Source organism: Urocampus carinirostris, chromosome 11 (assembly GCF_059441175.1).
Source record: "Urocampus carinirostris isolate Australia breed hairy pipefish chromosome 11, RoL_Ucar_1.0, whole genome shotgun sequence".
Lineage (NCBI taxonomy): Eukaryota > Metazoa > Chordata > Actinopteri > Syngnathiformes > Syngnathidae > Urocampus > Urocampus carinirostris.
In genome coordinates, this window is record NC_142359.1 from 30837232 (window position 1) to 30859887 (window position 22656).

Sequence of the window (22656 nt, forward strand, 5' to 3'; positions counted from 1 at the left end):
CTCTTTGAATATCACTTTGCGTTATGAATATAGAGGTTACGGTAAACCCGAGGCGTATCTGTAGAGGACACTGGCCAATCTTTCTGGGAGGTAGGCGTGACTTTATGGATAACGGACCACTTTCTCCCGTCCGTCTTCAATAACGACCCCTCTCAAAATAATCCGATGTTTGCGACTTCCAGATGGTCACAATGTAGATCATAAGGGGAAATGGAGACAACTCTAACCGACGTAGGAACGTGCTGAAGTGAGTACGACCTCGTCTGCGAGTGTTTGCGCGAACAAAGCTAGTCTTGCTATCTGACGTGCTAACGACGTCGGTGCAGTACATAATCCGGTTTATTGACGCTTGATCTGATAATAAAATACCCTGAAAATGAAAGCAAAAATATATTTACATTATTAATGGGTTTTGCATGTCACCGTGTGTTTGACCTTGCTTAAATGTTATCTAATCACAGCCTGTTCCTCTCCTCCTTTTCGCAGTCAAGATGTCTCTGGCTCAGAGGGTCTTGCTGACTTGGGTCTTCACCCTGGTCTTCCTCATCATGCTGGTATTAAAACTAGATGGCAAGGTAAGGCGTTTTGAGCTCATAGGTGAGGCTTTCGGATTCCAAACCCAGTTTTGCAAAGGAACGCGCACTGTACCGCTTTTGGTAACGAATGCTGTCCTGTAACGCGTTATTAATATCATTTGGTAACTCAACTATCGTTACAACATGGTGCGTCACTCTGCTACTTTTTTTTAAAAGAACGCGTTTTGTCTACTTAGTTTAGCTCATGAAGTATCATTTAACCCCCACCAGCAACACAATATAACATACCTGTCAACCTCCATGGCTCCATGCCCTTACAAAATGTTGTATTTTCCCTTACAAAGTACAAAAAATCTTACACCATATTTTTTTTCAAAGTGTTTATTTATGTGGTTTAACATGTTATATTGTACATGTGTTATTGTTATATCATATATATTGTTAATTAACATTTTGTTGTGAGATACCGAGGTTTATTATAAAAAAAAAGTTCAAAAATTAAGTAGCTTGGACGTTCACGGTAAAGGAAAAAATAAATGCAAATATAATTAAGTAGAATAATACATTTTCTCATTCAAATTATTAATTCATTTTCTGCATTTAATTATTGTTAGTAATATACTGATTAAAGGGATAACCACAAACCTGTCTTTTTTAATTTTCTCCTTTCATACTTCCTTTTTTTCTTATCTTCTTTATACAACAATAATGATTCGTAATATAATGCATCAAAGCAAGTGAGCCGTTTGAGAGCCGGCTCTCTTTAATAAGTTGAGCCGAAAAAGCCGGTTCTCTAAAAAGAGACTGACTTCCTTTCACTACATAACTACCTCATGAAATCTAAAGCGGCAGATGTATGCGCACAGTAGCATCAAACCGCTCGCTTCGTTTGCAACGGAAAAAACCCGATACCGAGAAAGAGGCTACCGCGGCGAACTTGTTTGACTTGATTGATATGCCGTTTCATCATAGTCGGTGTATACCGGATGGTACCCATCATGGACAAATTTGCATTTTTCCGTACAGATTTTATTGTACGTCGTAAACGTCTTAAAATACATAATAAACGTACTTTGTATGGCAAAAACGTACAGGTTGACAGGTATGACATTACTTAATGAGGGTGTGTGTGTTTATATCTACCTACAAAATACAACTAAATAATGTTACTGGGGAGCCACTTCAAGCACAGAGTACGAGGAGAAGCGTCATTTATCCTTACTGATATTTTGTCATATACTCACATCTTTACAACTATAAAATACTGAAATCAGTGGGTCAGTTTATATGTGCATATTTGTTTGAGTGTCACCAGTAGTGAATGTTGTTTTGCTTAAATCTGTCTCCCCTTCAAAATTGGACTCCCTTTCGGGTAACCATGCTTCACAGCGCTGCGCTTCCAATATAACATGTGTTGTGATTGTAGTCTGTATACTGTGTCTATGAAGGAATATTGTTTGGCGTGATTAGAAAAAAAGAGTGACCATAGTCCATATAACGATTTTATTAAGATAAATGCAAACGTCACCAACACCAGAGACCCAATGTAACTAAACACTATAATATCCACGATCACGACTAGTTGTACACAAGTTGTCATGATTACTCATTGCCCTCACCTGTGCCCGCTCGTGTGGGGCCAGCTGCTGCTCGTTGCCTGATTGATTCACCTCCTAAGTAAACTCAGGACTCCAGTCACTCCTTGTCAGTCCGTCAGCGAATCTCTGCATACACAAGGCAAGCACTTTGACTCTGGCTCCCGTCGGTCCTGTCTTCATTGGTATCCTTTCTGTCTGTTCCTGATTTCCCGTTTGTCGCCGGCTTTTGACGCGTTTTTGACCACCGACCACGCTCTGATTTCCCTCTCAGGCTATTGGCCCGTTTTGTCCATTTGTATGGGTCTTTGTGAAACTTGGTTACGCCCGGATGAGTATTTAGCGCTAAATTATACTTCACCCCCTGACTACGCGAGTAGCCATGTAGCACGCACGTTGAAAAAGGGTGGCGGTTTCGCGCTCATTTCTGAAAAATCGCTCAAATTTAATCCTCGTACCTCTGATAATTACAAGGCGTTTGAGGCTCTTGTGATGCGGTCCTCTCTATTGTCAATTTATGTAATAACTATCTATCGCGCACCTGGGCCATACACAACTTTTTTAGACAAATTTGCTGAACTTTTGTCTGAACTAGTAACCTATGCAGACAAATTTATAATTATGGGGGACTTTAACATTCATATGAACTCCCCACTCAGTTCACTTACTATTGCGTTTAGGTCTCTAATTGATGCATTTGGTTTTAATCAACTGGTTGATTTGCCAACCCATAAGGATGGAAACACGCTAGACTTGGTTCTGACTCGAGGAGTTTTAACCTCAAACATTATGGTGTTACCGTGTACTACCGTTATCTCGGATCATTATTTAGTTACATTTGAGGTGCTAGCTAAATGTAGTGTTAAAAAAGCTGAAGGATTTAGCGGATGCGATATAAGCAATGGCACAGTTTCTGAGCTCTTTGAACTCCTTCCTGGAGCAGTTGCGTCCTTTCCTTCATACAATGGCTCGATTGACTCACTCATGAATGAGTTCAATACTACCCTGACTAGTGTCCTGGATTCAATAGCGCCCATAAAGCTAAAATCACGTCCTAAAAAACGCACGCCTTGGTTTACTGATGAAACTAGAACTCTTAAACAAGAATGCAGGAAATTGGAAAGAAAATGGCACGCTACCAAGCTTGAGGTTTTCCATCAAACCTGGTGTGACTGCTTGTTAACGTATAAAGCGGCCCTTGCCTCTGCAAAATCGGCCTACCTTTCGAAGGTGATTGCGTCTCAAAAGAACAATCCCAAAGTCCTTTTTGACACTGTAGCAAGGCAACAGACTATCGCAGATAGTTCGACGCACTCTGCTCATGACTTAATGGTCTTCTTTACTAAGAAGATTCAATGCATACAGGAAGAAATTGCTAAAGACATTATTAATACCACACATATTAAAGGGCTGAAATCTACAGATGCACGACAGGGTGTCTGTCCAGGGAAATTGTCCAGTTTTAGTGAACTGTCACTTGATGATCTCAAACAGGTGGTGAATGCGGCCAAACCGACAACTTGCCAGTTCGACCCACTCCCAGGTTCACTTATTAAAAGTCTTTTTGGCGTCCTTGGACCTTCAGTTCTAAATATTATAAACATATCACTCTCCTCAGGTGTAGTTCCAGCAGCTTTTAAGTCCGCCGTTATTAAACCCACACTGAAACGACCCAACCTTAATCCAGAAATCTTAAGTAATTATAGACCTGTGTCAAACCTACCTTTCCTTTCTAAAGTACTTGAAAAAGTAGTGGCACAGCAGCTGAATGATTTCATATCCGAGAATAACCTTTTTGAATCCATGCAATCAGGATTCAGGGCTAACCACTCTATTGAGACAGCTCTGATCAAGGTAACAAATGATCTCCTACTGGCAATGGATTCTGGCGCTACATCACTTTTGCTGCTGCTGGATCTTAGTGCTGCTTTTGACACAGTGCACCACAATTTCCTACTAGAACGGTTGGAAAAATGGATTGGTCTCTCAGGAACCGTCCTCTCGTGGTTCAGATCCTACCTCTCAGATAGGACGCACTGTGTTAAATATGGTGAAATGACATCTGAGCCCTTTAATGTTACCTGTGGTGTTCCGCAAAGTTCAGTGCTTGGCCCCCTTCTTTTCAGCATTTACATGCTTCCATTAGGTGATATTATTCGCAAGTACAATATCAGCTTCCATTGCTACGCAGACGACACTCAACTATATCTTCCGTTGGAGGAATCTCCCACACTAAACTGTGGAAATTCGGAGGCCTGCCTCATTGAGATAAAAAAGTGGATGTCACTCAATTTCTTGCGTCTTAACTCTGAAAAGACCGAAATGTTAGTCATTGGTCCATCTAAATGCCGTGACTTATTCTCAAAAACTGCTGTGAACATTGACAAATGTCACATCACACAGAGTGATTGATTGATTGATTGATTATTGCTCCAGCGAAGGTCGGGGGGTCCCGTCCCTGTGCATTGAGCCGACCAGATGAACCAGGTTTTTCTAATGCTGGCGGTCTTGTGCCAGCTGTTCTGCATCCTCTACAGCAACTCCGTGTTGTTGGAGGTCGCCCGCAACGACGTCGAGCCATCGAGTGCGGGGTTTCCCTCGTGGTTGTCTCCAGCCTGCGGCCTTTGGGTCAAACTGGAGAATGGCTCGTGTCGGATGGTCTGGTGGTAGACGAAGGACATGGCCAAACCAGCGGGTGCGGCGTTGTGCGACCAAGGAAGATGCTCGGGGCTGGGACATGCGGGCTCTGAGCTCTTTATTGGAGACTCGCTGGGGCCACCTGATGTTCTCGATGGTTCTGAGAGCCCTGCTATCAAAACCGTCGATTCTTGTGGCCAGAGTGTCGTTCAGGGGCCATGTTTCTGAGCCATAAAGCAGGATAGAGAGTACGGCGAGGTTGTAAATGCGGAGCTTCGTCTTGCGTGCGATGGTCTGGTGCCGCCAGAGTGGTTTCCAGAGAGACTGCAGAGCAGATGCTGCCAGGGCTCTTCTGCGGAGAATCACACAGAGTGACTCAGTTAAAAATTTAGGTGTCATATTTGACCCTGTTCTATCCTTTGAAATGCATGTAAAGAAAATTACTAGAAATCTAAGCTTAAAACTCACTTCTACTCCATAGCATATGAATAACCTACTCTTCTCGTCGGCTGAAAAATAGTCTGTGTAATATAGTGTAATAATCTGTGAAGCCCTTTGAGACTCTTGGTGATTTAGGGCTATACAAATAAAAATGACTTGACTTGACAATGCTCTGATCTCCTGCTCCGACTAACAACCCGTTTTTGACCAAGGACCACGCTCTGATCTCCTGCTCCGACTAACAACCCGTTTTTGACCAAGGACCACGCTCTGATCTCCTGCTCCGGCTATCGACCCGCTTTGCCCATTTGACCCCTCTCTGATCTCCTTCTCCGGCAAATCCACTGCCGCTTTCCGATCCTGTGAGCTGCTTGCTCCTGCTGTCCAGCGAGCTCTGGATCGCTGGCGTTTTTTTTCCTCGATACCCGAATAAACCTCTGTGTGAAACGTTACGCGTTTGGGTCTACCATTTGTTCTTGTTATAACAGTTGGCTTTATTTGGTGTACTATGTCTGTGACCTGTGAGAATGTTTTTTTTTCCTACCCTGATGTTGAAGGACATTAGCGTTTTCCATCAATCCATTTTCCGGCGCTCTAACAAAGTTTTACTTTGGAATTGTCTGTGTATTATTTGGTATTGCAACATCTGTTGCAGCCTGGTCATCCTGGAAGAGGGATTGCCTCAAGATTTCTTCATTATCCTCATGTTGAGCTTGTTGAGTTTTTCCTTGCCCTCATGTAGGGTTTAGATCAGGGGATGTGTAATAATAGTCAGTAGTTTGCAATATTCTGTGGTCTTTTCAGCCCTTTGAGACTCCTTGTGATAAAGAGCTATTCAAATAGACATGACTATAATGTCATCACAGTGATTTTGAAGTGTTTCAGACCTTTCTCTCGGGAGTTAGAGGGATGGGGGTCAGATTTTGGCAGGTGTCCCTTTCACAAGGCTCCTCTTGGCAGGTGTCCCTTTCACAAGGGTCCTCTGGTTACAACTATCAGTGTACAACTACATAAACATGCATTACAACAAGCATATATACTATTCACCACATAAAGCCAACTTGTGTACAACCAGTTGGAATCGTAAAAATAATGGAGTATGGCTACATTGACTCCCTTCTGCTGTTGGTGACGTTTGCATGTCTTATTAACTCATTATATAGACTACTTATTTGTTTTAAACAAGCCAATTAATATGCCTTAATAAGCACATTATACAGACTATCTTCGCGACAAACGTTGTCGCAAGTGCAGTGCTGAGAAGCTTAGTGCGCGTTTACGCATAGGGGAGTCAGAATTTGCAAGGGAGTCAAATTTAGGCACAACAGTTATTGGCAGCAGGTGGTTTATACAGGAACAACTAAAAACTACAAAAAATACATATAAGGCAGGGGTGCCCAACCTTTTTCAAGCTGAAAGCTACTTTTTGTTATTAATTAGAGCAAAGGGGACCTCATTTTGTTATGCATTTCTTAAATAACAACTCATGTTATTACTATTTTGTTACTATGTTATTACCAGGTTAATTATTGGAAATAGGGTTAGATAGAGACTGTCAACCAATAATAAAAATATTTTTTCTAGAAAATCACTAGGATGCTGCAATGTTGATTTTTAGAATAGGTCCGCGGGCACCGCAGCTGTCCTTAGGGGGCATCCTGGTGCCCGTGGGCACCACGCTGGAAACCTTTGATCTACAGTAATTAAAAAAATAAATACTACAAAAATTCAAAAGAAATAGTGCAAAACTACCAGTACAGAAATACACCAAAAATACTACTAGTCTAGTCATTTTTATTTGTATAGCCCTTAATCACAAAGACTACAAAAATACGACAAAAATACTACCCAAATACTACTGTAGAAATATTACAACAGAAATACTGCAAAAATACAACAGTAATGCTCTTCAAATAGCAGATATCCCACAAAAATACTACTATGGAAATACAACAAAATACCACTATAGTAATACTATAATGGGAAAATACTACTACAGAAATAAGATGAGAGAAATATTGCAAAAATGCAACTACAGTAATACAGTACTACAAAAATACTACCTAGTAGTACTTTTAAAGCAAACTTGAGCAGTTTATGGCAAAAGAGAGGTCTTTTGTTTTCTTTTTATTTGTAAAATTATGTTTGAAATATACCGCGCCTGAAGAATGAATGCAACGTTTTGAACATTTCCCAGAAATGGAGAATGGAATCTTCAAATGGTTTAAAGACGAAATAGATATGGAGTGTCTTGGCTGTGTTCGTTTGCAAGCTCTCAAGTTTTCAATAGAGTGCAAATACTTTTTAAATCAAGTCAGTAGTAACTTTAGCTAATTCCTTTTTTTTCAGTAATGCACCAAACACTGTCAAATACATGAAATAAATAAATCCTTTTGTGTTTTAGGTGCAATGGAACTGGTTCCTCATCTTCCTGCCCGTATGGGTCTTCGATGGCATCTTGCTTCTCATGCTCACCATCAAGATGGCGGGTCGCTGCAAGCCAGGTTTCGACCCACGCAATGGCTCGCCGGATCTGTGTTTGCGCGCTTGGTACCTGACGGCCATGCTGCTCAAGCTAGCCTTCTGTCTAACGCTCTGCGCCAAACTGGAAAAGCTAGCAGAGGTCAAGCTTACCTTGGTGTGCATCCCGTTGTGGACCATGCTGCTGGGAGCACTGGTGGAGCTGGGCCTCAATATTTTTCCAGAGAGAAGAGAGGCCTGACTTGAGACTGTCTGATTGATTGTATTACTGCAAGACTATTGTGAACAATACACTGGATTACAAATTTTATTACAAATTTTATTTGTTGGCAATGTTTTGAGAATTAGTATATTTTGATTGTCCATGTTGCACAATTCCAAAAGCTTGTTTATCCGAGTTAAAGTCAAGACACACCAGATTGTGGTGCCCCAACGACCTAGTTGGTTAAGGAATCCGTCAACCCGACTGTATCTAGTCCAGTGGTCTTAAACCTAATTTGCGGGCCGCCAGGACTACGGTCTAAGTGAGGTTGGGCAAAATCATGTTTACACAAAAACATTCCATCCATGTTCACAATCTAAAAATAAAATATATTAAGAATTAGAATAAATTAATCCATAATCCGCTAGTACTTAAAGGGACAGTGTGTATCATTCATTTCATCTGAGTGGTAAAAGAAATAATCTGAGGTTGAGAAATTTCAAATTTACATATGGTAACATGAGCCTCACCTCATGAGAGATTACATAATTATCTGCCATCTCACTGCTACGGGTACCTGAAAAAAAACAGTGAAAACCCGGTCCAAAAAAATAGAAGAAAAAATGGTGCTTTACGGTTACTTTGAGTCTTCCATTTAATAAGGCACAAAAAAATAAAAACCTATCGGGCCTAATGTGAAAAAGTAATTTTCCCCCTGGAGCTAATAGCAAGTTGGGCCATCTTTGGCAGCGATAACGGATATTAAATGTTAACGATAATCGGCAATGAGTCATTCACAACACATGGAGGAATGATGGCCCAATCTCCTTTGCAAAATAGTTTCCAATCTGGCACATTGCAGGGTTTTCTAGCAAGAACTGCCCGATTATGGTCACACTATGGCATCTCAATTGGATTAGAATCCGGACCAATTTGGCTACTCCAGAACCTTCATTTGTTTTTTTTTGAGCCATTAAGAAGTGGACTTGTTGGTGTGTTTTGGATCGTTGTCCATATGCATGATTTAAGAGCGCTTGAGTTTGACGGAACGAAATGATGGTAAACACCAGAATTCATTATTCCGTCAACCACATCAAGTAGTACTGTCAAGAGGCAGCAAAGCAGCCCTAGACCATTCACTGTCCATGAAAATTCCTTCACAGCGTTGAAATGAAATGATCTGCATTTATATAGCGCTTTTTTCAAGTCAATGACTTCCCAAAGCGCTTTACAGCGTTGTGACTCATTACCAATTATCATAAACATTTTATTTGTTATCGCTGCCAAAGGTGGTCAGGGAGCAATTACCTTTTCACATAGGGTCAAATAGGTTTTGCTTTTTATTGTGCCTTAATAAATTGAATCAATATTTCAAAACTGCATTTTGTATTTCCTCGGGTTCTAGTCTGTGTGATATTGAAATTGGTTTGATGATCCAAAACCTTTGTGAGTATTAAATATGCACCCAAAAAAATCACACATCCGGAAAGGGGCAAATACTTTTCACGGTACTGTTATTTTACCAACACAAACACTCAATAAACATGCACTCACTTGATTGTGCACCACATCCCAACTTTGATTACAAAAACTATGCTGCAGCCATGCCTTGAAATGTCCCTTGAGTTGTGGGAACCTAACAACAGAAAGTAAAAGCATTTGAAGGCATCTGGCTCTCAGTAAGAGTACATTGAAAAAATATGCTGAAAAGGACATTGAAGAAAGACCACTACATAGAAACGTTTTATTCTGCGAGCCTTTTATTAGCTCGGCTCTTATTTATTTAAAGTAGAAAGCTTTCTATGCATTTCAGTTAACAAATTCTTATGTACACTACAGTGCTGACAGTTGACAATGGCTAAAATCAAATAGAAAAACACTCACAATAAATAAATCCTGAAAAACAAGTCCCTGCTGACTTCCTACTGTCATTGTACAAAATAAAATGATAAATATCACGACAGGCTGTTGTTCATTTCCGTTTTGACCAAACCTGAAGGCATTAAAAAAAAAAAAAAAAAAAAAAAGCGGCTTCACGATGGTGTCCTTCACCTTTAGAGTGAAGCTTCAATGAGGCATTAGCTTACAATATTGACCAGTCTAGCCGGGTGACTAAATGATGGAAGCACAGCTTGACCTGTGGAAAGACCTGCTGAGCCGCAGAGCATTTTTAAGGCTTTGTTCTTAAATTTCCAGTGTGTGTCTGTGGAGTCCATGGGGAAAACTTTGGATGATGAAACAACTAAGATTCTTGTGCGAACATTCCTTAGATGAAGGTTTATGACAGGCACTGGGAAGGCGGGCTTGTTGTAGTAGGCTACATTTGCATTCGGGCAGGAAATGATGAGAAACATTCCATAATCGTGAGAGTCACAAAACAATATAAATTCCTTCGGCATTTGGAAGCAGTCCATTTGTCACAAAAGTGTTTTTTTTTGTGGCCAGCCTTCACAATAAGCTTTACAACCTTTTGTAATGCATACAAAAAGTCTTGGGAGTAACACAATCTCCCTGCACCAAAAAATGACTGTTCCATCTGAACCACTTACTGTACCTAACGAAAGTATTGCGACCCCCCAAAGATGTTTCTGTCATATTGCTACATTTTGACTTGAAGCTAAGAAAAACTGAAAATATTTTTGAAGAATCAACATGAGAGACACAATTTTAAAGTGGAAGACAATTATAAATAATAATTATAATTATTTACAACATAAAGGCGATTACACAGTAACAATGTATTTTCATTTTTAATTCAGGATGTTGTACATGTATTTTGTATTAATATTATTTGGGAATGTTGTGGAATGCTCTGCCCCCTAAGATTCAGTCTGCAACTGTTTAAAGGCTTAAAACACACTTCTATTCTAAAGCTTATGAATGACCTATATTTCATGTTGAGAATATCTGTGTAGTATTTGTTATCGCAACATCTGTTGCAGCCTGGTCATTCTAGAAGGGGTATTACCTCATCCTCAGTCCCTTCTTAACGTTTCTTCATTTTCCTCATGTTGAGGTTTTTGAGTTTTTACTTACCCTCGTGTAGGTTTTATATCAGGGGATGGTGTAATAATAGTCTGTAATTTGCATTAGTCTGTGTTCTGTGCAGCCCTTTGAGACTCGTTGTGATAAAGGGCTATACAAACATACATGATTTAACAACAAAAAAACTGAAAAGTGTTGCAAAAATATTGCAGCCCATTCAACTCAGCCAACTAACTCCAGAAGATTCCTGATGACTTTCGAATGATCCAACGTCAACCTCAACCTCAACGACTAACAATTGCAAACCGAGTGCAACTGCCTTTCATTAAGTCTCAATTCAAATGCACATGCTCTGTGATGGTCTCATTGGAGAACAGACAGCATTATGAAGACCAAAGAACACATCAGTCAGGTCCTGGGAAAAAGTTGTGGACTAGTTCAGAGCAGAAATTGGATGTAAGATCTTCCAACATTTACACATCTCCTGGATCATTGTGCGGGCATAATTACCATAAGGGAGAGAGCGTAAAACCACTGCAAACCTACAAAGACCTGGCCATCGCTCTTAACTTTTCAGAAAAAAAGAAAATTAATCAGAGATGCAACAGAAGCCAATGATCACATTGGATGACCAGCAGGCATTCAGCTGAATGGGAGATACAAATAACGTGTGGAACAAGATGCTCTGGCCGGATGTGAGTAAAACTGGACTTTTTAGGATGAATAAAAAACCCTAAGTTTGGCGGAAGAGCAATACTGAACATCACTGAAAACACCATCCCCACTAACAAACATCGTTGTGAAAGCAGCATCCTCTGCGATTGCTTTTTTTAGGAGGGACTGGTAAGATCGTTAGAATTGATGAGAAGATAGATGGAGCCAAATACAGGAAGATTCTGGCAGAAAATCTGAGTCTACAAGAGACCTGAAAATGGGGTGATGGGCGGAATGATCTGAAAAACACTGAGCACAATCAATCACCACCAAATATTCAGGAACTTGAGCCGTTTTGTTAGGAAGAATGGGCAAATATTTCTGTTTCAAGATGTGCAAAACTTATAGGGGCATACTCAAAAAGACTTTTGGCTGTGACAATAGCAAACGTATCACAAAGAATTAGCTCAAAGGGAGCCAATATTTTTGCAAAGCCTACTTTTCAATTTTTTTATTTGATAGCACAATTGAAAAAGTTAAATAAATTTGCTTGATTTTAATGATTGTGTCTCATATGTTTTTTATCGACAAGTTTGAAGCCTGAACTCTGGCAATAGATCAAAAGTTCCTTGGGGGGCAATACTTCTGCAAGACAGTATATGCTGAATCTGTGCAATACTGAACAACTGGCAAAACCATCGTATATGGTAAACAGGCCGGAGGCTGCCAAATCACAATTGATCCATTTTTTTCCTATTTGGGGTCAGTGTTGATACTTGGTAACTTTTGTCATATTAAGACTTAAGGCTGTTTTTTGATTTTATTTCCTCAGAACCAGTCTCAATATCTTCTGAGCCTAGGCTTAATTCATTTTAAAGTTTCTGTAATTACCGTAGTTTGACCCAGAATAAAATTAGTCTTTAACGCAAAATCAATTAATTTTACCAAGCTGTAGCAATAAGCCGGGGTAAGCGTCGAGGAGGGGGGGCCGTTCTTCAAATTGGTCAAACAATTTATTAGCCCGGATTTTCGTGATTTTTCCAATGAAATAATACATTTTCTATTTTTTGTACTTTTGTATTTTCCTCCCGTGCAATGGTTCTTGTATATCTATTTGCATGATGTTAAACTTATTCTGTATATCCGTTTCAATTTTCACACTTATTAATTGAATCAAGATTTACATTTAGGCATTTTTAGTTTTCTATAATTCATGTGCCAAAAAACAAATAGTGTATAATTTGACAAAGGTTGTTCGATGTGCGTGTTGTGTATTCTATAAGAAATAACATTTTAAAGATTATCCAAAAAACTGGTCGGTGGCCCCATACTGCTAAACCCTTTTTGGTACCTTCACCTCAGCTGCATTGATATCGAAAATGAGCCAGCAGGCTTATGAGAAAACACACGGAAAAATGTGGAAACACCTGAAACCGCGAGATGGACTAAAAATAGTCACATGTGAAGAAGATGTGTTTTCATGTTACATAATAGTCTCACCCGTCGTATTACACCAGGACGATAATACAAAAATTGTGTAAGGAGGAGGTTTTGGTTTCCTAAACCGTCTCGGGCACAAAATGGAAGCATTAGCTGCAGGTTGCACGGTGTAACGTCATTCTTTAAAAATGAGACTGGACGTACCTGTTGTACAACAGTTGTCATAACACACTTATTAGAGAGCAAAATCCTTTTTCGTACAAAAAAAGTAAAATCTAAAACTCGTTTAAAGGTATTCCCAAATTCTTAAACATGCAACATTTCATTAAATAGTAAGTGTTTTTGCATAAAATCTCTCTGTCTCTCTCTCTCTCTCCCTCAATATCTATATATATATCTATCTATATATAAATCTATATATATATATATATATATATATATAGATATATATATGTCATCGGTATCTTTCAAATCTTTTATGCGATTATAGTCAAAGAAGTGTTTTTGGCAAAGTTTGGTAATTTTTGGGGAGAATGTCTAGGCATTGTGTCGCAGATGGATGCAGTAATGGTGCAACAAAGGGTGTTGCCGCCAACGGAGGGGCTAACAGGCACCAGTTAACGAAAGACGGCCACAGCCTTGGCGGAAAAACGCAAAGCTGGCCGACTAAAATACATCGAGTGAGCAGCCAGGCTCACCAGTAACCAACAACGAAAAGCAACAACTGCGACAAATGTGAAAAAAGACGGGAAAAAAATATACCAAAGAACACAGCAAAACCGGCGCTAATGCCAGGCTACCTGGGCAGATAACACATGTTGAACAGCCGATGAGCGCCTACCAGGAGCATATAAGCCAGGACAGCCCTCAGCAGCACAAACGCTAACAGCGAGTTATCCGGACAAATTTATACCAGTGGCAGTACATGTGTTGAAAAACACAAACAGAACATTTGCCTACCTAAAAATAGGCAAAGGCAAACAAGGAACGCACGCTGTAATGGTGGCAAGTAAGCTTACACCAGTTTTGGCAGAAACTTTTGGAGTTCAAAGCACGCAATTCAAACAAAGCACTCTCAAGGCCCCATGCAACAGGGTAGGCAAAGTTCAAATTTCTCCAAGCAAAAATGGGCAGTATGCAATCGTTCACAACAATTGCTGTCTTTTGGGGAACTGGCCTCACATGTTGCATTAATGGGATTTGCCATTTTGAAAGTGTTGTTTTCCTTTAAATATGTCACAGCTATAGCGGAAACAAGCCAGATGGGTTATTGAAGCAACATTTCTTGAGTTCCCCAGTCCATTGAATATTTTGCGACATATTAACATGATTGCGGGGCGGAAAACTCCTCGTTCTGTGCCTAATTGAAAAAAAAAAAAGTTTGGGAATACCTTTAAAAAAGTGTCAAATAAACAGATTTGCTTTTTACATCGTTTTAAAACACAACCAAACTTACACCTGTACATTTTTCATCCCATCATTCCATCTTCTTCAGGATTTGGGGGAAGAGGTGGGAGGGGTGGCGGAGGCGGAGGTGGAGGTGCTTCCGAGGAGGAAGGCGGTGGGGGAGGAGGTGGGGTGAATGTGTGGGATGGTGGTTGGGGAGGGGGGGCTGGCACGGGCTGCTGATAATGAGGTGGGGGCAAGTGGGTGAACGGCGGCGAGGGGAGAAAGTGGTGGCTGGGGAAGGGCGAGGTGTAGAAGGCTTTAGCATGCGAGTGGAACTGGTGGGGGGACATGACGGGGGCTATGACAGGGGCCATTTGAGGATAGTAATGCTGGGGCTGAGTGCTGGCCTCCCCTGGGTGCAGGTGGAGAGGGCTGATGTGAACCGGCTGGGGTGGCGGCACCTGACTGAGATAGGGCTGCAAATTTTGGTGCAAGCTGAGCGGGGGTCCGTGGGAAAGGTGTGAGGGAGGCAGGAGTGGCGAATACGAAGGGGGGAGCATTTGGGGAAGTTGATGGGGAGGCGGCATGGGGGGTGGATACTGCGCAAGGTGATGCGCGTGGGCAAACGTCCGGGGGCTTGCGTCAGCGCTACGAGTCCACTGTTCTGCCATTGCGCGAGTACGCCCATCCCTGTGGGAACCAAAGTGGGCACGGAACTCTATGGAAGTCGGAGTCCACCTGTCAGGGGTCGTTTCTGAGTTGACCCTGGGCGAGTCTTTGTCCGTTCGAAGAGAATGAGCCAGCCGGGAAGAGGCCAATTCAGAGGACTGGTGCGGGTGATAATCAGGTGCTGGGGCAGGAGTCTGTGAGTATGAGGAAGAAGAAGGAGGCCCAGCTGAGGCTAACGTGTGACGGAAAGACTGCAAGCGTGGCGAGGAAGACTTTGGGGACAAAGCAGATGAGCTGGAAGACGGCGTGGTGGCCCTTGTTGGCTGATGGTGGGGATGCGAAAAGTGAAGATGGGGGTTTGTTGCAGATTTTGCATCAGGATGAGTAGGCTGAGGTAGAGGAGACGGGGCTTTCCTCTTTTGGGAAAGTTCCGCTCTGACCGAAGGCGACTGAGGACGCAGGGAAACAGCGTCCTCCTTTTCAACCTCGTTCTCCTTCATCTTTTCACTCGAAACAGGTGAATGAGGACAAGGAAGCTTATCCTGTTTTGGCAACGTCCTGTTCATGGATTCACTTTCCTCCTTGTCCTCCTCTTTCACTGTCTCCTCCACTTTTATCTTACCCTTTTCTTCTTCTTGAGGCTCGGCCCCTCCCGTCAATTCCTTATGCTTCTCTTCATACTGCTCTAAGCGTACGTGCCATGCAAGGCTGCAGACTGCTGACACCGTCTTGAACTGGTGGACCACATTGCGAGGAATGAAGTAGACGTCATCGTGACATAGGCGGATGCGGGCGTAGCGGATTCCCTCCCGACGTAGCTGGTTCAGTTTGGCATCGTCCACCCATTGCACACACTGAGAGACAATAAAATAAACAAAGAAAAGTCAATGTCGAATTAAAACTTTTCAGACTCAACAGCACTTTGAATCAGCGGCAGCAAGAGAGGTCCTTCTAACAAATTAGGTAATGTGAAGCTCCAGATAGGAATCTATCTATATTTCTGATAGAAATCAAGATACATACTGAGATGTTAAATACAAGTAGGGACATCTCCCGGTATATTAATTTAGATGCCAAATCATTGCCGTTTTTGGATATTATAAACCATGGCCAGGGACGTCATCATCGGAGTCTCATGAGAAAGAGTACTTCTCACACTTAAAAATGACATTCCTTGAAACAACTGATAGAAGCGCCCACAATAATTTGGGAGATGGGTCTCCTGTAGGCCTTGGCTTCAACCTATCATTTATTTTATTTTTAAAGGAGCTGGACAGAATTGGAACTTTTTTACTCGATGCCATTATCTCGTGGCCTGTGTTATCAATGCAACCTCTGTCAGCACATTCATGATGTGCGTGCAAGTGCGTGCATTTCTTAGACACTGCTTATTTTCATCTTTCTTGGGGTCTGGGTTGGCGTTGGATTTTCCTAGAAAAAAAAAACCTGCAGGAACAAGCATGACGTCACCCTCTGGCACTACCCCCCACCGCCCATTCCTCCTGCCGAATGAGTTCCACCTCGAACGGCTTTGCTAGGTCCAATAAGAGCAGTTAGGCACGGTGCAAAATAAAGCAAAAGGGTTCATTGAACTCACGGTGGCATTGTTAACACATACGTAATTGGATAAATTTGTTGACGTTTAACCTTTTTAAGGACACTTCAAACAATGCACCCCACTTCAGTATATTAAAGAGTTTATGAGAGGAAGAAAATGGAACAAATGAATCAAATGCAGTACGATTGTAATCCACTAGGTGGCAGCATACAATTTCCAATAAAATTTAAAATTCTGCCACTCTTCGAAAGCGTGTGTGACTTTAGAACCTGAGAGAGCGGAGGCTCATAAAGATCCAACTGCAGCCGCTGTACGACATAGGGGAAATCCGCGGCGTGGAAGCATACAACGTCTTTGGTTACACGGGGAGGCTCTGAACTGCAAAAAAAGTGGCATCCGTCTGCTGATCAACAAATATCAACCTAAGGCATCAAGACAATTGTGTGGCGCTTCTTACCCCTCTTTGTAGCAAACAGCCTTCAACACACCCACTGCCGCCGTGGTCTGACGCTCGAAGCCCTGACCGATGTGATCGGCATGCGCCCGAGTCCTGTCCTCGAAGAGCATCTCTCTCGGTTCACTGGTCCTGGGCAGCGACTGGAGGAGGTTTTTCACTTCATTGGTGGAGCTGTGAGAGGACCGATTAGCTTTCTATTACATAATGACATATTTAGACACCTTTGGCTTAGTTAGTGTTTAAAAACTTGACTGTTGCGCAAGTGCTTGCTTGTGAGAGTTGCCACTTAACCACAACATTATCAGAAAACAACAACAGATTCCATACCAGAGTGTTGCAATCAGTTAGAAACACTAATAAAGCATAATGAGTGTATCTGGTTGTCTATTACCATTATCTTTTTGGGCAATTAAGCCCAGCTCAACTACTACAACATTCTTTTTTTCTTCCTTTTTCATGTTGACTGCGGACTCAAAAGACCTTCCTCTTTATTTCTTTTCAAAGACTCCCTTCTTTTTTGTTTCCACTGAACTATCAGGCTAAGTACACCTTCATTTCGTCAGGACCACCTTTTTTCCTTTTTCTCCATTTTTCCGTTACCAGAGACAGAAGTGAACATTCGCATTGTACCGCAGTCCAAAGAACTCGGGCCTTTGGAATGGGTGGAATGACTGCACTCCCTGATGGACAGTTCCTGCACGTACCCAGGTCTCCCCCAGAGACCACAAGTCTGCTGTGGATTACAATAAAGTCTGATTACATGATTTTTATTCAATTGTAATTAAAATATTCAGGGCTACGTATTAATTAAATTATTTCCCCATAATTAGTAAGTGTGTCATTTGGGGGGACATTCCTGCAAATGGATTTACGCCGCTCAATGCCTGGCCATTGGCTGCAAAAAAATCTTAATGAGGGCCCATTAGCAAACCGTCACTTTTGAACTGTCACCCAATTTCGGAAGAAAGATACCACTTTCCATGAAAAAACTCATGGAACGGTCTGAAAGTTTCATCGTAGGTGCATGTCCACTGTGAGAGATACACGAAAAAGAAAAAAATCAGGAATCACAATGCATAATCTTTTCAACAATTTTTTTGTTTGATACAGCTGCAAAGAAGTTTTTGAACACCTGAGAAAATGAATGTTAATATTTGGTACAGTGCCTTTGTTTTCTATTACAGAGGTCAAACGTTTCCTGTAGTCTTTCACCAGGTTTGCACACACTGCAGAAGGGGTGTTAGCCCACTCCTCCACACAGATATTCTTTAGATCAGTCAGGTTTCTGGGCAGTCGCTGAGAAACACGGAGTTTGAGCTTCCTCCAAAGATTTTCGGTTAGGTTCAGGTCTGGAGACTGGCTGGGCCATGCTAGAACCTTGATATGCTTCTTACGGAGCCACTCCTTGGTTTTCCTGGCTATGTGGTTCGGATCGTTGTCGTGTTGGAAGACCTAGCCACGACCCATCTTCAATGCTCTGACTGAGGGAAGGACGTTGTTCCCCAACATCTCATAATAAACGGCCCCAGTCATCCTCTCTTTAATGCAGTACATTCTTCCTGTCCCATGAGCAGAAATACACCCCCAAAGTACCCCCATGCTTTATAGTAGGGATGATGTTCTTCGGATTGTACTCTTTATTCTTTCTCCAAACACGCTGTGTGGAATTATGACCAAATTTCCTATTTTGGTCTCATCTGACCACAAAACTGTCTCCCATGACTCCTCTGTACCATCCAAATGGTCATATGCAAACTTATGACGGGCCTTGACACGTGCTGGTTTAAGCAGAGGAACCTTTCGTGCCATGCATGATTTCAAATCATGACGTCTAAGTGTATTACCTACAGTGATCTTGGAAACGGTGGTCGCAGCTCTTTTCAGGTCATTGACCAACTCCTGTCGTGTAGTTCTGGGCTGAGTCCTCACCTTTTAGAATCATTGAGACCTCATGAGGTGATATTTTGCAAGGGGCTCCACTCCGATTGAGATTGACCATCATGTTTAGCTTCTTCCATTTTCTAATGATAATGATTGCTCCAACAGTGGACCCGTTTTCACCAAGCTGCTTGGCAATTGCTCCGTAGCCCTTTCCAGCCTTGTGGAGGTGTACAATTTGGTCCTCGGTGTCTTTAGACAGCTCTTTGGTCTTCGCCGTGTTACAAGTTAATGTCTTACTAATTGTATGGGGTGGACAGGTGTCTTTATGCAGCTAACGGGCTTAAACTGGTGCATCTGATTCAGGATGATACATGGAGTGCAGGTGGACTTCTAATGGGTGGACTATCAGGTCTTTCAGGGTCAGAATTCAAGATGATACACAGTTGATCAAATACTTATTTATAAAATAAATACTTATTTAAGTTACACAAAAATAAAAAAAAATAAAAAATCATGAATTGTGATTTCTGGATTTTTCTTTTTTAGTTTATCTATAATGAAAATTTCAGACCCCTCCATGATTTCCAAGTGTAAGAAAGAGCAAAATAGCACGTTATTTAAATACTCATTTTCTTCACTGTAGGTTTACCGCCATGCACTCTTATGTAGTAGGAGCTTTTCTTAAGTCTTTTTTTTGTCTTTAAATTCCATTTAGGCAGTTAAACACAGCAATGTATTCTTTTGTATGATATTATGCATATAGTTACAGTTATATAATAATTACCTTCAATAATTGCTACTCTGGTTTTTACCACTTAATTATCAAGTAAGGATATCCAAATATAGTTAATCCAGGGATCAGAATGGAGATTTTCATTTTCAGCTGAAATAGCCAGGGTCCAGGGGCCGTCGGCCCCGGCCAGGTCCAGGGCGGAGCCCGGTCGGGGGCTCGGTGGGGCGAAGCCCCCCTGAAGCCAACAGCATTTATCTTATTTGCTATGTGAAAATTGCACTAGAATGAATTAAATCCAACAAAACAGAAACCATGTATTTTATATATATATATATATATATATATATATAAATTAAAAAAATAATAATATATTGACATTAAAAGCATTTGTAATATTGAACATGATCATGATGATACAAAATAATTTATTTTAATCATGTTTATAACAAATATTAAATTTTGTTTATCCTGTTCTAAATATTAAACACAAAAGATAAAATCATTTCATAAATAAATAGATTTATAAATACCTCAGATTGGGATTTTCTGTCACACAGGGGAACCAGTGGTTGACTGCTGCTAGTATTTGAAGTGGAAGGATTTGGAACGGCCAATAATGTTGAACCGGTGGTGTTACTGTTAGTTTCACTGCCGATTTTAAATGCGGATCCGAGTGCATAATTTGATCGCCGGCAAGCTATTTTTGCTTTGTGCTTGTTAATTTTAGCATGATCGATCCGTGCCACACAACCTCGCGTACCATAATTGATCAGATCGACACAGTATAGACACTTTGCTTTCCCTGGAACATCACACTTTGCGATGAACTGGCTCAAAGTTTCTGTAACTTCCTCGATCTTTGCGCCGATTTTAACGTTTACTGTGACAGTCTTCTCCAGCCATGACCACTTAAATTTATTCTTGATTCCTTTATCAATCTCGGAGACAAAAGCCTCGTCTTCTTTTCTTAGTATTTTCATATTTAATTTTTCAAACACTCATTTCACCGTTTGAAAAGACCGGAAGGAGCGCCATGTTTGAGAAAGCCAATGCTCTGAACAAAAGCTCCGCTGATTGGTTATCAGCGAACCTATCGACCAATGGTCTAAATGCTAACTTGGGGTGACGAAACAGTCACGTATCATACCTCACCCCCCCAAAATATTTTGTCATCGAATTTAGACGATTTACGGGAATGACCTTTGGGGTTCAAAAACAGCGGAAATCCGCGGATCCGCGGAAAATTCTGATCCCTGTTAATCAAAAGGGTGCCTTCTCCCTTACTTTGCCTTCAATTGCAAATGATTTGGATTGGGACTATTTAAAGTAGCTTTTCTATACATTTTAAACCCATTATATTTAAAAGACAATAGTCAAACCAAGATAAAATATGCTATTTTCTGGAATTAAGTCACAAATTGGGTTTTGTTTCTTCCTGGTTCATGTTTTATTTATCCTATTTAAATAAGAATAATAACAAAAATATGAATACAATTTAAAAACTTAAAAAAAACAAATTAGCTCCTGAAATCAACCCAACTTCCCAACCCTAACACCAGTTGAGTAATGTGGTGAGGCCTACCGTTTTCTCTTGAAGGGTGACTTTGGTATGTCTGCTACAGGTATCATCTGCTCTCCCGGTCTCACCCACATTATGGGCCCATCGTCGCTCTCGTTAGGATTCATCAAACTCAAGCTCGACAGCGTTCCCCATGGAAGAGTGCGCTAAAAGGCCAGAAGAGAAATGAAATGTCCATTAAGCGCTCAGCACCAACCAGTACACACACACACACGCCATTTTGGAATGTAGTGGTGCACAAAGAAAAGAGTAGATTTTCTCCCTATGAACATGATCCTTCTATCTCTGAAGAGTTTGAGGATGTGTGACTTTTGATATTCAGCGTATGGGGACATTTTTTCACACGGTGAACACAAGCTGTCACTTTGGATTTTCAGTCTCTACAGTAAACATCACATTTCATTGGCTGATTGTTGATAAATGGCAAAACTGGCATTTACGGGGCATTATTTTAGAACACCACCCTTGTTTCTACTTCACCTTTGTCTTCATCCAGTCATCGGACTCACCTTCAGGAAGGGCGACTCCTCCAGCATGCTGAGGAATTCGGGGAAGAAGTTGCCCACCTCCTCATCAACGGCTCCAACCAGGCTAATCTGACGCATTGCCCCGGCTCGGTACGTGCCATGGCTGTAGGTTCTCTTTACCTGCCAAACAATTTTTACTGATTTTAAAGTCACTCCAAAAATGTGCACACAGATATACACGTGTAGTCTCTATGTTCTAAATGTGGATCCAGAGTGATTCCATTTGTCTGTCACAGGACTGCGTCACAACAAGACTGCCACTTCCTATTTATTACATAATCCCTCCCTTGCACTTGGCAACAAAAGACTTGCTTGAGTGTGCTCCAAGTGGAAGCGCCGCATTAGCTGTCTGGGCGTGTTTTATTGATCCTTGACAAAAGCACCTCAGTCCAAATAAAACAAAGTTAAAAGCTGAGGTGATCACTCCACCAAGTATGAATGAGGAACAACTAAAATAATCAGACAATTCAGGAGGAATCCAAGGCAAGATGGAAAAAAAGGAGTCAGTAGACCAAAGTTTTTGCAAAATGATTGATGAAAAATGCTTTACGTCATTTCTGAATATTTTGAGAACATCTGAAGAGAAATAAATCAAAGCAAAGTTTTGGGTCAAACCTCCCTTTTAGTTTTCCATGAGCTACCTAAACTGCTAACACTTTATTACTAAGTTTCTTTTCACCATAATGCCCTAATGTGCCATAGTCACATTAGATAGATTTTCAGCTTAAACCAACAAAAACCGACATTCCAAAAACTTGAAGAAAATATGTTCATCACAAAATAAAGTGTAGCAAGGTTTCATGATCAGATGTGTATTATCCTATTTTTACAGGAACAAAGGTAGCTGCGCGCAAAAAAAGGTAAAGCAGGAACATGCATGCATACCTGGCCC

At 41.2% G+C, this 22656-nt stretch overlaps 3 protein-coding genes across 5 annotated transcripts in view; 1 reads left to right on the forward strand and 2 right to left on the reverse strand.

Moving 5' to 3' along the window:
* Nucleotides 1-248, reverse strand: part of phtf2 (putative homeodomain transcription factor 2) — a 32075-nt gene extending 31827 nt beyond the window's left edge. The window contains exon 1 of one of the 2 annotated variants that reach the window (XM_088347716.1): nt 1-248. The gene's annotated coding sequence lies outside the window, so the exon portion shown is untranslated. The other variant, XM_088347714.1, reaches the window with a different exon arrangement.
* LOC148357061 (transmembrane protein 60-like) lies at nt 72-9850 on the forward strand. 2 transcript variants are annotated; one of them, XM_088347722.1, is made up of 3 exons: nt 72-247; nt 487-575; nt 7614-9850. In XM_088347722.1, the coding sequence occupies exons 2-3, from the start codon at nt 492-494 to the stop codon at nt 7929-7931; spliced, it is 402 nt and encodes a 133-aa protein (XP_088203848.1). In that variant the 5' UTR covers nt 72-247; nt 487-491; the 3' UTR covers nt 7932-9850. The 2 variants fall into 2 exon arrangements, with proteins under 2 accessions (XP_088203848.1, XP_088203849.1); XM_088347723.1 differs by lacking the exon at nt 72-247 and having other exon boundaries at nt 308-575.
* LOC148357062 (lysine-specific demethylase RSBN1L-like) overlaps nt 9631-22656 on the reverse strand; it is a 21996-nt gene continuing 8970 nt past the window's right edge. Inside the window, exons 5-9 of the mRNA XM_088347712.1 lie at nt 21747-21884; nt 21241-21383; nt 17045-17215; nt 16857-16965; nt 9631-15883 (exon numbers count right to left, since the gene is read on the reverse strand). Of these exons, the coding sequence (XP_088203838.1) occupies nt 14441-15883; nt 16857-16965; nt 17045-17215; nt 21241-21383; nt 21747-21884 (2004 nt within the window). The 3' untranslated portion in view covers nt 9631-14440. The remainder of the gene's footprint in view (nt 15884-16856; nt 16966-17044; nt 17216-21240; nt 21384-21746; nt 21885-22656) is intronic.